Raw genomic sequence first — 15735 nt, forward strand, 5'->3', positions numbered from 1 at the left:
GCGTTGGAATTAATGGTATCGGCATGTTACTTGTGAATACTCACAGATACCGATACCACTGTTTTTATGCAGTATCGGCACCTCTGCCGATACCAGTATCGGTATCGGAACAACACTTCTCACAACCTCTGGGTTGGGAGATGACCACCACTAAGCCACGGTGCTCCTGATACACATAATACCACAAAACTGCTAAGTTGTGAATAAAACCTTCCCTTTTATATAATTTATTTATATACTATTACTTGCCAAAAGTACCGTGAATACACAAGCGGTTTAATTAAAAGATCAATTAACATCCCTATCTCTTCAGTCAGATTGGAAAATGAGTTTTCACTGCAATTAAGAAATGGACTCATCAGTGCATGACTTATCAGCTTACTCACAGAGACACTGTTCCCAACTGCCATCTGTGGGATCCACTGTCCTATTTTTTTCATTGTCAGTCAGGATTGCTTCTGCTGCCAAGATTTATTAATTCAATATAAGATTTCTATTCAGAAGAGTGAAGGAACATTGTATTCCTCCTGTTTTATTAAATGAAAGGCATATAAATAACCAGCTTAGTCCCAGAATTGTGTGGCTCCCACGGGGCATTCAATCTATTGTGTGATTTTAACACTAAACAGTTTAAGGTACGCTAATACGCATATGCAATTCAGGGGTTATTAGATGAGGACCACAAAAGAAAGCTGTCAATTGTTAAAATTGCATGCTACGAGAGCCTCTTCTCGTGAGAAATGATTTAAAAAGTAATTACGATAATTAGTAGGAAAGATGAATTTTAAGGACATCTGGTACAAATCCCAACCCTTAAAAATATATCATAGCAAAGTACAGAGATTTTTGCCATGTCTGGCACACTTGTGCTGTTGTACAGAATAGGGATGTCACGATCAGGGCAATATCGTGATATCGTGATATTAAAACTGCCACAATATCGTCGTTGTTATGTTCACAATATATAAAAGGAACACATCTGTTAAAAGGTCAGGTTGATTTCCATTTGTGCAGTTCTAGCACCCTCTAGTGGCTAGTTTATTAGTGCAGTTAAATTTTTATTAGGGATGTTTTGGCCTTCTATGTTTAAAATCTATGCTAATTGTCAGATGAAGGGGAACCTAATTTGCTTGTGAAGCGATCAATGTGTGCTTGCATTACCAAGTAAGTGTCTCAATATTGTTATTAGAGATTGTATGTGGTTTATATGTATTGCTGTTATGTAAAAAAGCACAATATTGTGCTTTTTTAAGTATGAGCTCTCTTTTTTACAATATTGTGATCTTTTTTTTAAATATTGCCAAAGCCCCCACAATATCGTGATAATTATCGTATCGTGACCTTCATATCGTGATATTATCATATCGTGATGTTTGGATATCGTTACATCCCTCGTACAGAACAAATGTATTTGTTGTTGTTGCTGATCTTGCACAGGCACAATGACGCTCATGTTGCTATAATGTAACCTAGTTCCAACATGCTTTTCCCTAATAATTTTTTGAGAGGACGAGTTGACTATAAACCTGCACATGAATTCAAAATGAGCCAATACAATATTAGCATTTGAGCGTTCTTTTAATCCCTGACTACAAAAAGTGCAGATGAAGCCGAAAGTGACGCTGTCAATCTACTCTGAAGTGGAACTAACAAGACCATTTAGTTTGCGCGAGATCAAGATTTCGTTCATTTAATCGTGCCCTGAATGCAGCTAGAAATCCAAATAGCAATCATGACGAGAGCTCTGGAGAGATGTAGAGAGACAGATTTACATCCCAACAGCTTGAGGGCAGTGACTCTACTTAGAATTAGATCCGAATCCATTTCATTGAAGTCTTCTCTTATGAGTCTTAATAGAAACCGCAAACTGCCCATCAAATGAAACTTTCAAATCAAATTATGTCCTATTGCTTGTGTAGTGTAATCAACATACAGTATATTTAAATTTGATCAATATGTGGGCTCCACCACCTCACCTTTAAATGTGAGGACACAGTGCACACACATTAAATTAAATATACTATAAATGTCATGTGTTAAGCAAATTTACAGTGCATAATGATCTGCAAAGAATAATGTTGGTACAGTGTTAATATACTTACGCTCAACTCAACGCTGTTTAATTTTATGCCATTAAGAGACAGATAATGTCTATGAATGCAGTAATGTCTTGGACATCCCTACCAAAACCCGACCTCCTACAGCTTACATCTAAATTGGCCCAGACAACATGCGGCTTTGAACAAACAGAGTGATGTTAATCATTCCAAAACAGTTAAGGTGGGTATCTGCATTTCAATTATGATATGAGTTTATCCGCACTGCTGCTGGAGATCTTTGAAGTTCAGCCAATCTAAAATGTATGATCATAATTAATTAACGATCCGTGCTTTGTTGCTTATTGTAAGCAGGAAAACAATAGATTTTTTTTACATGGCTATAGTGTAAGTAAGCAGAATTGACAACTGCAGGGCTTCTGAGGAGGAAGGAGGCGCACAGCTGGCCGACAAACTTTGAAGCACGTGGGGAATGGTCTGGGGCACAGCAACCCTACAATAAAACATTTCCACATAGAGAATAAACCAAATGTCTTTTATCAATCCAGAACCACCATTTTAACTCATTCACTGCCATTGACGGAAAAAGACATCAAATTATGCATTTTTTTTGCTGGTCTGGCAATGAATGTGTTAAAAGATTAACTGTTCAGTAGTGTTGGCAGCAAGAAAGTTAGAATTCTGTGATATATGGTAAGTGTCATGAAGAAAATCACAAAAATACACGACTCACAAAGTCTGACTAGCATTTAGGAAAGAGGATGGAGGAGATTGCCCAAGTTGAATGAACATCAGCCACATGCGGCTCTGGAAGCTCTTTTCGCAATGAGCAGATCAGGGCGCAGCGTGCCGTCGTCAAAACCATTCATTGTGAATTGCATCAACTTTCTGTTACTACAGTGAAAAATGCATTTTATCAAGGTGTGGTCTACGTCTTGTCTAAACCAGTGGGAAGAGCCGCACTTTTAACTTGCTGGTTGTCTGCTATGTCATCACTTCCAAATATGGGCACGCTGTTACGCGGATCTTCCACACCGAGCGAGCAAGCGCAGCATGCGTTAGGGCTCATTCAAAGGTGGCAATGGAACAGATTACATTCACCAATCAAGCTACCAAATACCGTATTTTCCGCACTATAAGGCGCACCTAATAGCCTTCAATTTTTTCAAAAGCTGCCCATGCGCCTTATAATCCAGTGCACCTTAAAAATGGATCAATATTGAGCCGCAACAGGTCTCGCTGTCAAGACGCTATCGTGACCCTGCACGATCGGTTACGCGCATGCGCAGAAGATCCCGCCATCTTGGATCGCAAGCTAATACTAATACTTTACCTCAGCGAAAATAATAAAACAGCTGTTTATTCATTTTGGGAGTGAATGGAGTTGTCAGAAAGCTGGTTTGTAATCTATTAATAAAGTTTGACTGACCTATCTGACTGTTTTGTTGACATTCCCTTTAGCGCAGCGCCATCTAATGGAAGCATAACGTAACTCCAGCCTCTACTGTAGCGCCTTATATATGGAAAAAGTTTTACAATATGTCATTCATTGAAAGTGCGCCTTATAGTGCGGTGCGCCTTATATGTGGAAAAAGTTTTACGATATGTCATTCTTTGAAGATGCACCTTATAGTGCGGAAAATACGGTACTTGGATATTACGTGCATACGCTTTGACGCAAATGACTTGGAGGGAAAAACCGTTGAGTGTGGTTTGGTCATTGGTCTACCACTCTCAAAATGGGAGGGGAAAAATGCTAAACAAAAATATGAAGATGAACACAAGACAATTTAACATGGTTTTCGTTTAAAATAACGGCAAGCCATTCTATCTTACATTTTAGGCATCATTAGATCATTTAAAAGCTTTAAATCTTCAGCAGCAGCTTCAGTTCATTAAGCATCAACCAAGAATGGGGGACTGAACTCTTTAAGCTGCTAACAAGTTGCTCACTTTAAAAGGTCCGGCAAAAATAATAGACACACAATTTATGAAGCACTTGTATTAAACTTGCTTGGGACATTTCATGGGCTAAAAAGGCATACAATGAAGGGGAGCTCGTCAAAGAATACAAAATCGAGCTATGGAGTGAAGGGATGGGACGGGGGAAGTTTATCTATGTCCATATGAATGATGTGGCCATTAAGGTTGGACTATGCTTGATGCGTGAGCACTCCGAGCGGAAATGACATGCGGGAAGCCAACGAGCACACATTTGGCAGCTGTCATACTCAACACGGCTTGCACCCGCTGTGGTCGATATTCTCCCAGACTATAGGAGGCAGTGTTGTTTTTTTGTTTGTTTGTTTTTTGTCAATAACTTATTGATAAACAGTTTGGGAGTGAATAATCCATATAAATTTAAGAAGAATGAAAACAAAGAATCAGGAAGTCGAAAACACTGTTGTGTATGACATCATTTGCTGTGTGGACCGTCCGTATAGTTTACAGATTTTCGGAGGTGCACGGTGTGGAAATGTGGCCAATGTGGACACCGCGTGGAGGGGCGTAGTTGCTGAAATGACGTCATATTTTCGTGTGGAGCCAATGTGGACTTAATGGACGTATTAAGCATAAATCAAGCTTTAGCCTCCGACTGGTTGGCCAACCCCTGCCCTAGTGTCGAGCACTTCACTTGTTCTCATCCATTTCCTTTTCTATGTTCATTATCAATCACAGAGTTCACTGGCCTGACGTGTGTGCAGGCGGCATGGGTCTGGTTCCTGCTCAGTGGTGGCAGTGATTGACTGGCAACCAGTCCAGGGTAGAGTCCACTTTTCAATCACAGTCAGCTGGGATATACTCACAAGATGATCGGTATAGGAATTCAATGGATGGATTGTCATCATCAGACATTCCGTCTTCACCATCCCCGGGACCCTTCAATTGTAATTGGAGGGTTTGACTGTAAAGGATCTATAATACAACAGGAAAAGCCGCATGGAACAAAAGCAACGTGTGCTAACATGACATCAACAAGCTTGCTTGCCTGCAAACAGGCTTGGTATTGCTTTGTGAGACATCAACAGCTGGAGTACCCTTAAGTGGCTGCATCGAAAGGCATCCAAAAGGGAGCACAACAAATAAATTAGAGAAGACAGTTGCTTGCTATCGTGCAGTTGTGGTGGAAGCTTGTACAAACTGTCAAATTACATTTCGCAACATGGTGCTCTTCAAACTTCAGAGTGCCATTCAATAAGGAGTGAGAACAGAATACTCTCACTCTAGAGTGCCGAAGCACAAAGGAAGGTCAAATAACGTTGCGTGATTAACATGGAAAGGAAACCATGTTTTGTGTTAGCCTCATGAGACGCCTACTATAGATTCATGCATTTGAGTCTGCCGGCAGATTATGAGCCAACGAATGAGGATGTATTATGTACATTGTAATGTCAGAGTTCATATTTTTAACTCTTTTACTGCCACACATTATCAAAAAACACACCCCACCATGCCAGGCGATTTCGAGCATTTTAATTCAAAAGATACATTTTCTCCACAACAGTGACTTTGACACTTGTATTTTTTTGTTTAATGACGCTCTGTGAATTAGGGTTGACGTGACAAAGGCTTTGATCATTCATGACATCCTTAAAAACTTTCTATTTCATCAGATTTCATCTGATTCCGTCATGTTTTATTGTAATTTCATACACCAGCAACCCATTGAAAAGAGATACAATGCTGCCATCTGCTGGCTATAGTTAGTGGCTGTTTTTGATTCCACAACCCATTGACCAGGCAGCGCTGCACTTAGATGTTGCACTGCCCATTGATTAAAAAAAAAAAAAATGTAGTTGACGTCATTAATGTTATGGAGGCAGACATTGTGATTTTACTAACCATTATTAATCGTTTTTGGCGGTCAAATTGTTAAGAAGTAGAAAAACTCGTGAAAACATGTTATGCTAAGCAAGGATTTTCAGCAATGTCTGCCACCTTTCACGCTTATCTGATTTAAAAAAAATCATCCCCAATTCATTCATCAGCAGATTGTACAAAGACAAGAGACAAAGGAAGTTAGTAATTTAATTAATGTGGCTAGATTATGAAAGATTAAAAAAAAAAAAATCAAACAGAGGTTAAACAGTGGACTCAATGAAGATGCCTCAATCTCTATTTCTAATGCTTCGTATGATAGAAAACCAAATGATAGGCTTAGTGTTCATGGGTCTTACCATAGCACCACGCTGGGGCTTAAGTTTGTTTTCATGACTTGGTTATTTTAATTAGTGGCCCTAATCTGTCATTAGCCCCGAGGTTAACTGCAATGTTATGTCCTCTAAAAATGAATTGTTTAGAAATTGGAGAGAAACTGTTTAGCCACATACTGAATTAGACCTGTGAAATAGTGCGTGATCACTATGCTGCTATAATGGGAGAAAAAAAATAACAGTCACAATTGACTGATTTCTCTGACTTAATTTGAATGAACCAGTTTTGAGAAGACTTCCTTTTGCTGTCAGCATGATATGTTTTTATCCATGTGTGGTCTTTATTCATAATATCACATATTGCGGCAAAACAGCATAAAATAAGAGAGTGATGTCATTTGACCCAAACCTTTCCCTTAGATTATATAATCTATCCACACATGTAACCATTTTGCCTACTATTTATACTCATTACGGTTGCAGGTGGGGTGGAACCTATCCCAGAAGACTTTAGTCAGGCTAGCTGACACTGGCCACAGGGCACATGTAGAAACAACAACCATTTACCCTTACATTCACACCATGGACACTCTAGGCAGGCAGCCACCAAAACTTACACTTACACCTTAATTATGTGTTTTGGTTGGGTCAGTGCGTGTAGACCGGGACTTGTCTCCATGCCAATGATAAAATTGTTACGGAAAATGTGTTCACCTCTACATTATAATTTCATTGTCTGTAGCATTTATTACTTTTGTGTTCACTTATATATTCAAAGGCAATTTACTGGCTTGTTATTTGCCATCTCGGGTTTGGGAAGAGGCAGTGACAGACTCGGCTGCTCAAATATCTATTCATGCACTTGCCCTTTCCTACCATGAGTCACAAAGACTGGGACATGGTCCAAATGCTTCCTCGCAGAACAACAGTTGGACCATGGTGAAATGGAGGCAGTGAAGATTGTTTACCATCTGGACTGACACATCAACCGCGATCAGTCCCTCATCTGTGCATGTCTCATGTAACTGTGTAAAAAAAAAAAGAAAAAAGCCTCAAACGTCAGTAAGAAAAGTACAAATGTATTTAGTAAAGTTGTGTACGCAGGCCTTTGTTTGTAATAAATCAAATGACCTTTCATGTGCTTTTGAAACAAGTAGAGGCAGATTCATTTTGACCATTACTCAAACAGGATGTCAGGAATCATAAATATTAATGTCAAAAGGAGCGTGAGCATGAAAATTTACACTACAACTACAGTATGCAGAAAGACATTGTAACCTCTTCTTTTGAACCAGATCATGAAAAACCGTGTCGTGTCACTGATCTCCCACCAGCATGTGAGAGGAAAAAAAATGTTTTATTCAACAAAGTCTCGATGTCAACAGCGACTGTGTTTCGGGTTCCATAGTTTGGCAAACATCATCACATGCCTTTAATCAACATGTCAAAATATTTTTGCACTAAATAATGCAGAAAGGTATTACATGGAATTTCAATGTGTGTGACAGTTTCCCCTTGAGAATATATTTTTTAAAAATCTGGTGTACATTTTTCATTGCTATTCATGTTTTGGAGTAGCAGTACAGTGCTAGTGTGGTTAGCGTAGTTCTCAGGTTGGTAGTTTGGATCTCTGTTATAGTCTGATTGCTAAATTTCATTAACTCTTTCCAAAAATGATTAGTTTTTCTTTTTTAATAAATTTCAATAAATCGTTGGTCATCTATCTATGCCAATGACTTATAGTGACAGGCAGTAATTTTATGCAGTTCCTTTAGATGGCAGAAGGTACAATTCACCTCAAATCAACTAATTGTGTATTTATCCGCCTGTTGCCATTCATACAACAGCATCAAAGCCACAATGTTATCCAAGTATAGAGTAACGTGAATGAGTCATTATTTCAAATGTTCATATTTTTTGTGACATTTTTTGTTTGGTGGTGTGCTGTGATTTTGTGAATGTAAAAACATATGAATACATTTTGAGAAATACTGCTTATATATATATATACATATATATATATATATATATATATATATATATATAAACAATTGGGTGACTTTCATAAATAACCTGAATATAGGATTTTTTTTTTTTGTTTTTTGTTTTTTTTGTAATTCATCATAATGCATTACGTTCTCCTGAAGCTGTAAATGTGCGAATGAATGGTAAAAAAAATATAATGTCCATGGGCTAATTTACAAATCACCAGAAGGAAGAAACCCACAAGGTCTGGACAATTTTCCACTATGTCAGAAATCAATAAAAACGAATGAGCAATTGCTCAGTGACAGGAACGCTCTGACGATCTGTCAGCGCCTGATAACTCAGGGCAGGAAACACTGCCTTAACACTTGAGGAACGACAGCTTACTCCCACTCAACGTATGACTCTGGTGCTCAAGCAGTGGTGACTTTGTCTGATGGAAGTGTCTTCCTCATCGGTTCACTCATTTTGAATGGAGAAGTCATATGCTTGTCGTATGAAAATGTGTCCTCAGACGATGACACGCTTTACTTGAAACGGTGAATATCTTCTTTGGAGTATAGCACAATGGTACTATAACAGCCTTTCATCCTTGAACCCGTGTCTCAGCAGAGGTATAAATAACCGGCATATAAAATCCCACTCAGACCCAGCTCATTACCGGCAGGCATTACACCGAAATAATGGCCACAAGACGTAATGTCATAATGAAGCCGGAGCCAAAGCGTCCGTAACAATGAGCTGGCAAACGTACAGCACATACTGTACATTGCACGGCTCAATATTGTGGTAATAATGGAAACTATATAATGGTGACATCATTTCCCAAAACTCAAGTTAGAAGTCTTGCAAACTGGTCCGGAGCCTCTTTTCTATTCGGCCAGGCCTCTGGCGTTTTAACTGCCTTAAGCCTGGTTCACACATAAAAAGAATCAGGATCTTTTTGTCCCGATATTGCCCCTTCCTGACTAAGGATGTCAAACACCCGACAATCTTTTGTCTTATAAGATTATCTTATAAGATTATCTTTATATGTGAGATGTGTCCAAAACCAGTCGGGGCCGACAATCTTAAATAATGAGCATGTTCAATATTTACGACAAAAATCTTAAAGGCCCAGTATGCCGGTTTCACTCAGGAAAATGCACTTTTTAAATACAGGATGTACACACTAACTATTTCTCAGTCTACACATCTGGGTTTATGTTAATCTTTTTTGGTGGTTTTGTCCAGCTCGTGGGAGAAGTAGTCCGCAAACCACCATCATTAGTTCCAGTTCGTCGCGTTTGTTGTCTTCCATGGTGTGTCTCGTCGTTTCCAAGTTCTGTCAGTTGTTGTTTTTTTTTTTTCCCCCTTCCGGTTTTGATTAGATCACGTATAATCACGTGAGAGGTCTCTCACAGAGGACTGGAATCTTGACCAGTGTTGAGATGATAATCTTTATGTTTGTGAGGGAGCTGGAATGAGATTATCTGCGCACCTTAAACATAATACGACCAAAGCTGTTAAATGTGTGTGGCATCTGACAAAGACAAAAAAACTTTTAGGATTTGAAAAATCCTTATACGTGCACCAGGCTTTATAGAGGAGTTTTCAAATCATGTTTTGTCATATTTTTTTCAAATTTTCAAGCAGATGAGAATTGAGGAGGAATGTGGAATTACTTGTAGCAACATTTCCGCTTGAGCGGTAAGATCATCTTCTTTTTTTTAATTGATTGTACTTTCCAAAAAACATAACAAACAAACAAAAACCAATAACATTCCGTGTTATAGTAAAGCTCAATTATGAATAAGGCGTGCTACCAACTACTAACTAGTGGTGGAAGAGATCAAAAAAAGTTACTGATTGTAGTCATGGATTGCATCGTTTTTAGGAACAGCAAAACAAACAAATAAACAAACAAACAAACAAACAAACAAACAAAAAAGCCCATTAAATAATAAATAAATAAATAAATAGTGAACTCCCTCATCCTTGTTTCTGTGTGTTCAACATGTTTTGGTGTGTAAACCTAACACCTTACATGACGAGTATGTTACCAAATAAACCATTACCCAAGGCAGACAGAAAAACTGAATCCGCCTATCATGTGTGGCCCGAACTGTGGCGATCCATTGCACCTCTACACCAACGTAGCATCTGTGGCTTTGGTAGGCTTGTTTGAAGTGCACGTTGCAGACAGTGCACTTCTTCTGCAGTGCATCTTCCGCTAGTAAGGGTCACAGCTTTGGTCAGAAACCCGAGAGGGGGAGGGATTAGTGAAGTGAGGCTATATTCAAATTTTGCTAGCACTTAAAACAGAAAACTCCTGTGCAAAGGCTTTCTTGGCAAAAGCCCATAAGAATAAAAGTAGGAGTACTATTAAAAAAGAAAGACAATGGTATCATTCCCTCTCACGCCTCTTAGTTGTGCTTTTTCTGTGACCACAGCAGCTAAGCCCAGTATCATTCATTAATGTCAAGGCTCCTCATTACTGTCTCCTCACACTTTTGGAAGACTCATTAACTGCATAATGGAATAGCGCTTGGAACAGTCAGGCCTTCCCTTAGCGTGAATTAATCACCTATATGCACAGACAAAAAGGGACTTATCGCATTAAATATTAAGAAACGCTAAGCATTCCACTTCTTCTGCAACGTCTGGAAGGTGCGGTTTCCGGAAGTGCATCATCAGGGACACGACACTGCTATCAGTGAAGGCTGGCGTCTTTTATAAGTCTGAAAGGCCAGCGTGAGGCATGCAGAGAATGAACGGCTGTACTTACAGTTGACTGTGACTTTTACTGTTTTGGTGTCGGGAGAGGCGATGTCATTTAAAGCGCTGCATTCATAGTCTCCAGCTTGGTCCCTCGTGATGCCAGTGATGTTAAGATATTCACCGCTGTCATACTTCCTGGCTGTAAAGAGAAGTGAAGTGAAGGCGCTTACTGCATGTCTACAAAGGCCACATATACACATGCACACACTCTGTAAACTCAATATAGTATAGCTATCATCTTACAGTTACCCGTGGTTTATGCGAGGAAGTCTCGGGAAGCAATTCAATAAAGTGTTGTAATAAACTCTTGGTGACCTTCCTTTCATCATAAAATAGCGGCAGATGAGCAGCGCGCACATGCACTCATATGGATGTTGTGGTTGGAAATTAAATGTTGTTGAATCTCCACCTCTAATTTGCTCATGATTAACTCAACGCCAGGAAACGCGTTTAGAGCTTCCCCTGCACCGAGGAGAAAGAGCAAGCACGCGTCAGATGCACAAAGCACCGTGACGGGCATCATGGCAAGGCAGGAAAAAAAAAAAAAAAAAATGCATGATTCCTTTTTTGTTTTTTATCCCTGATCCTTTCGAGGTTGGATGGAGCCTGAAGGGAAGGTAGGCGGCACCCTTGACAGGTTACCAGTCAATTAGTTCTGAGCTCATTAACATCATTAGCTTTCACGGATGCAGCCAATTTTGAAGCTTTGTATAAGACTCGGCAGCCTGATACAACCCCTTAATTTATACTTTCCACCCTTGTATTCATTTTGCATTATGCTTTACCATTTGCTGTTTTTTTTTTAGCGAAGAGTTGCAATTGTCTATGATGCTACAACCACTCGGATCGTCACGCCATCATGGAGCTGTCTAGTTAGAGAGCATAGAAGATAATGAGTTTTTCTTCCGAAAACAGTTTCAAGAAAAGGTGCTATTTTTCTTATGAGAAGATAAGGTCTGTTCACAAAGTACAAAAGGGCACTACTAATTAGGAGGAAAAAAAACGAAACTAAAAGAACATAGTCATTAATAGGGTCCAGCGCTTAAAAGTAAATCCTCGTGTCACAATTCTTCCTCCAAGCCACTCTCATAGGGAGCCCGAAAGAAGAAAATAAGATATTTGTTTTAATTTTCTTTTTTCATCCTGTTCCTCTTCGTGTCTGCTTGATCTGTCAGAGTTCAAATCCATTTTAAAGTATTCATTTTATTTTCTGAAGGTTAAATGTTCCATTTGTTCAACTGAACTGTCATATGTTATAAAAGAATACTATACTCAAGGTTGAGTCAGTGTGATATCCATCCATCCATCCATTTTCTTGACCACATTCCTCACAAGGGTCGCGGGGGGTGCTGGCACCTATCTCAGTTGGCTCTGGGCAGTAGGCGGGGGACACCCTGGACTGGTTGCCAGCCAATCGCAGGGCACACAGAGACGAACAACCATCCACGCGCACACGCACACCTAGGGACAATTCGGAGCGCCCAATTAACCTGCCATGCATGTCTTTGGAATGTGGGAGGAGACCGGAGAACCCGTAGATGACGCACGCGGGCACGGGGAGAACATGCAAACTCCACCCAGGAAGGCCGGAGCCTGGACTCGAACCAGAGTCCTCGGAACTGGGAGGCAGACGTGCTAATCACTCATCCACCGTGCCGCCCCAAAAAGAAATGTTTGCATCGGAAATATTTAGATAAGTAGCTGAAATATGTAAATACTTGAATATTGAATCAAAACATATAGACCTCTTTTGGCTGCCTGCACATTTTTTAGGCACAACCAGTCTCATCGATGACCTGTGACAGAGTGCTTTCCGAAGCTAGAGAAATTTCTTAAGGAAAGCAAAAAAAGTAATCACCCTCTAGAAAACTAGAAATCTAAACTAGAAACTTTTTTTTTTTAAATAAATATGTATATAGAAAAATAATTATAACAACTAGATGCCTCAAAAACAAGTACATATGCAATATCAGTTCACAATCACAACACGTTCACATAATATATTGACTGTATGTTTAAAATATTTTAAAATATATTTCAAAGATAAAGACAGAAATAATAAAAGTGTACCTAAAAAAAATTTATCTATTTTGTAGGCCTATATAAGTTGCCTGCAATGCAATGATGTATACGATCCAGCAGGTGTCCATATTGAGCAATAGAGTGGCACAGTATCAGTACAGTATCAATACAGTTGGGCTGGAAGACTTCACAACGCCTCATCTACGCCATCACTAGAAGTAGCAAAAGAACAGACTAGTAAACATAAATAAAATGTGATATATAAGTAGGAGGATAAGTGACAAAGTATAACAAACAGCTACTAACTTAATTGCACATTGAAAAATAAAACAAACATTTAGCAAAGGCAGAATGCAATACCAAAGTGATACAAATTGCAAACAACTAGGAACAAAGTAATAATTTGTGTCTTCCTGTTCTGGTCGTAGCGCTTATGACTAGGAGTTGGTTACAATTGCGCCTAAGTGTGCGCCTCCCTGCGCCCCCTGGGGGAAACTAAGAGAAAAACAGTGAGGACAATCTGACAGGAAAAAACAAAAGAAAAGATTAGTCAGACAGAACGTGACAGATTAGCCGTGAAGGGAGTCACTTCCGGGCACTTAGAGTCAGCAGCCTGTTAGAGAAGCTCCGACTCACTTTCCTTCTTATTTATGATACTTCACCTACAATCGCGACAAGCTACTGCCTTTTTGGCCTCTAAAATGTTTATTATTATTTGTGTTTTATGTTCAATTGCGTTTATGTTGAGCACTTTGTTTCAGCTGCGGTTGTTTAAAGCGCTCAATAAATAAAGATGAGTTGAGTTGAGATAAGTGAAGCCATCTGTGGCGCTGAGCTGGAAGGCCCCATTGGGACAGGTGACTTGTGAGATGGGAGCCACGGCTGGGTAATCACTATTCTAGGATTGGGGTGGGGCTACGATTGGACATTTTGGAAGTGGGACTGTTTAACATGAAGTTCAGGTAGTCCCTGTTCAGTAGATCACACCCACTTTTTCATCTTGATGACCAGCAAACATGAAGCACAATATTGGTGTCAGAGCAGTCCGCACATCCCAACTGGCTGGCTACACATCCACTACATGAGCTATTTTTGAATTTAGTGCGCAGATTGAAATAAGACATGTCTGAGGAAAAATCCATGCTTCCATGGTTTGAAGCCAGACTCAATTGCCCGTAAATCATGCCTCTTTGGTGTTTCCATGTGTATTCCCGGTTTACACGTGGTGGGTGTGTTAGAAATCTGGACGGGAGAATATAAAAAAGGACAAAGAATATGGCCCTGAGTGAACTACATTACGACTGTTACAACCTCGATGCGCCGTGGGGCCATAAAGCTGCCGTAAAAGCGGCCGAGCCGAAATAAATACATTTAGCACTAACCCAAAAAAGCTTATGCATGAATTTAATTGACAGAGATGAAAACAAAGGATATTTAATCAGTTTTGCAAACAGAAAATATTGTTTTGGTTAATTATGATTTTTTTCTAAAGCATATTTCTTAAATTGTAATTTGTTAATGTAAATGAACAACATGAAAATGTTTTGGAACCCTTCTAAAAAGAGATGACTCACTTTTATTTCACAGTGGACATGTGCGTATTTCTGTGATTCTATTGTGTAGTTTAGACTCCATGGACATACTTATATTATTTGTGTCACTTGAGTTTAGTTTCTTCTCGTACGAGTACGAATGTCAACCTATTGCCATTGTTTTTGTTTATAGCTGCATTCTTTTTGAGTCTCCTTAGATTCAATGACTACATTGATATTCACTTGCTCAAGCCGGTGAAAGTCAATAAAAAAAACATACCTAAATCAAGGACCATCTTTTTTAGTGGTAGATATAATTGCTTTGTGATGCGTCTTTTCTTAAAATGTCTTGAATTCATATAACAAGCTACTTTTTTTTTTTCCACTGAGCTCTGGTGACTTTTTATCTACTAAATATGTGTGCTCAACTTGAAACTGGGGGCACTATCAATAATTAGCTTTCCATTTTCTCACACAGTTGCCGTGGCAACATTTGAGTTCAAAGTCTCGGCAAAGACATTAGTGGCTACACAATAAAAGCAAAAAAAAAAAAAGACCATTTTTAAATGGCTGATTCATAAACTGGTACTGGATGAGGCTAAAAAATTGCCCTCCTAATATAAAAGGAGACACAAGGGGGAATATAAAATAACATTGGTTTAATTCTCTATAACAAAGCAGGGCAAGTGGACGAGCTTTGCAGAAGACAGAGGCAGCATGAATTGTCTATCGTAATATGGGGCCTCAAAACATGTGACAGGGAAGCTATTCTTTCCAATGAAAACTGAGTAAACATCTACTTTGCCCAGGTGGGAATAAAAAAAAAAAAAAAAAAAGGTTTCAGGTTTCTACCCCAAACCCCAATTCCACCAAAGCTTGGGCGTTAGGTAAAATGTAAATAAGTACTTACAATGGGCAACAGGTCTGGACTGCAGGCACGTCAGTCTAGTCACATTATCTTACTACGAAGACACGCTCTTGTAACATATCCAGAATGTGGCTTGCCGAAAAAGACGTTGCTTGGATGGCAGCATACAGTACGATGCACCAAAAACCTGTATGGACCATTCATCATCAATGGTGACTTTGAGCTTTTGATCGGTTCTTTTCAACTTTTGGCCCGGAGGATACGTCCACCATGATTTCCAAAAACATGGAATGCGGACTTGTCAGACCACAACACACTTCACTTTGAGTCAGTCCATCCAGAGATGCATTTCTCAG

The 15735-nt window shown here is 39.3% G+C and overlaps 1 protein-coding gene across 2 annotated transcripts in view; it reads right to left on the reverse strand.

Annotated features, from left to right (window-relative positions):
* Positions 1 to 15735, reverse strand: part of negr1 (neuronal growth regulator 1) — a 183709-nt gene that overhangs the window by 68430 nt on the left and 99544 nt on the right. For both annotated transcript variants that reach the window (XM_077534060.1, XM_077534062.1), the window contains exon 4: positions 10965 to 11096. In XM_077534060.1, the coding sequence (XP_077390186.1) occupies positions 10965 to 11096 (132 nt within the window). The remainder of the gene's footprint in view (positions 1 to 10964; positions 11097 to 15735) is intronic.

This window comes from Festucalex cinctus, chromosome 10 (assembly GCF_051991245.1).
Source record: "Festucalex cinctus isolate MCC-2025b chromosome 10, RoL_Fcin_1.0, whole genome shotgun sequence".
Taxonomy (NCBI): domain Eukaryota; kingdom Metazoa; phylum Chordata; class Actinopteri; order Syngnathiformes; family Syngnathidae; genus Festucalex; species Festucalex cinctus.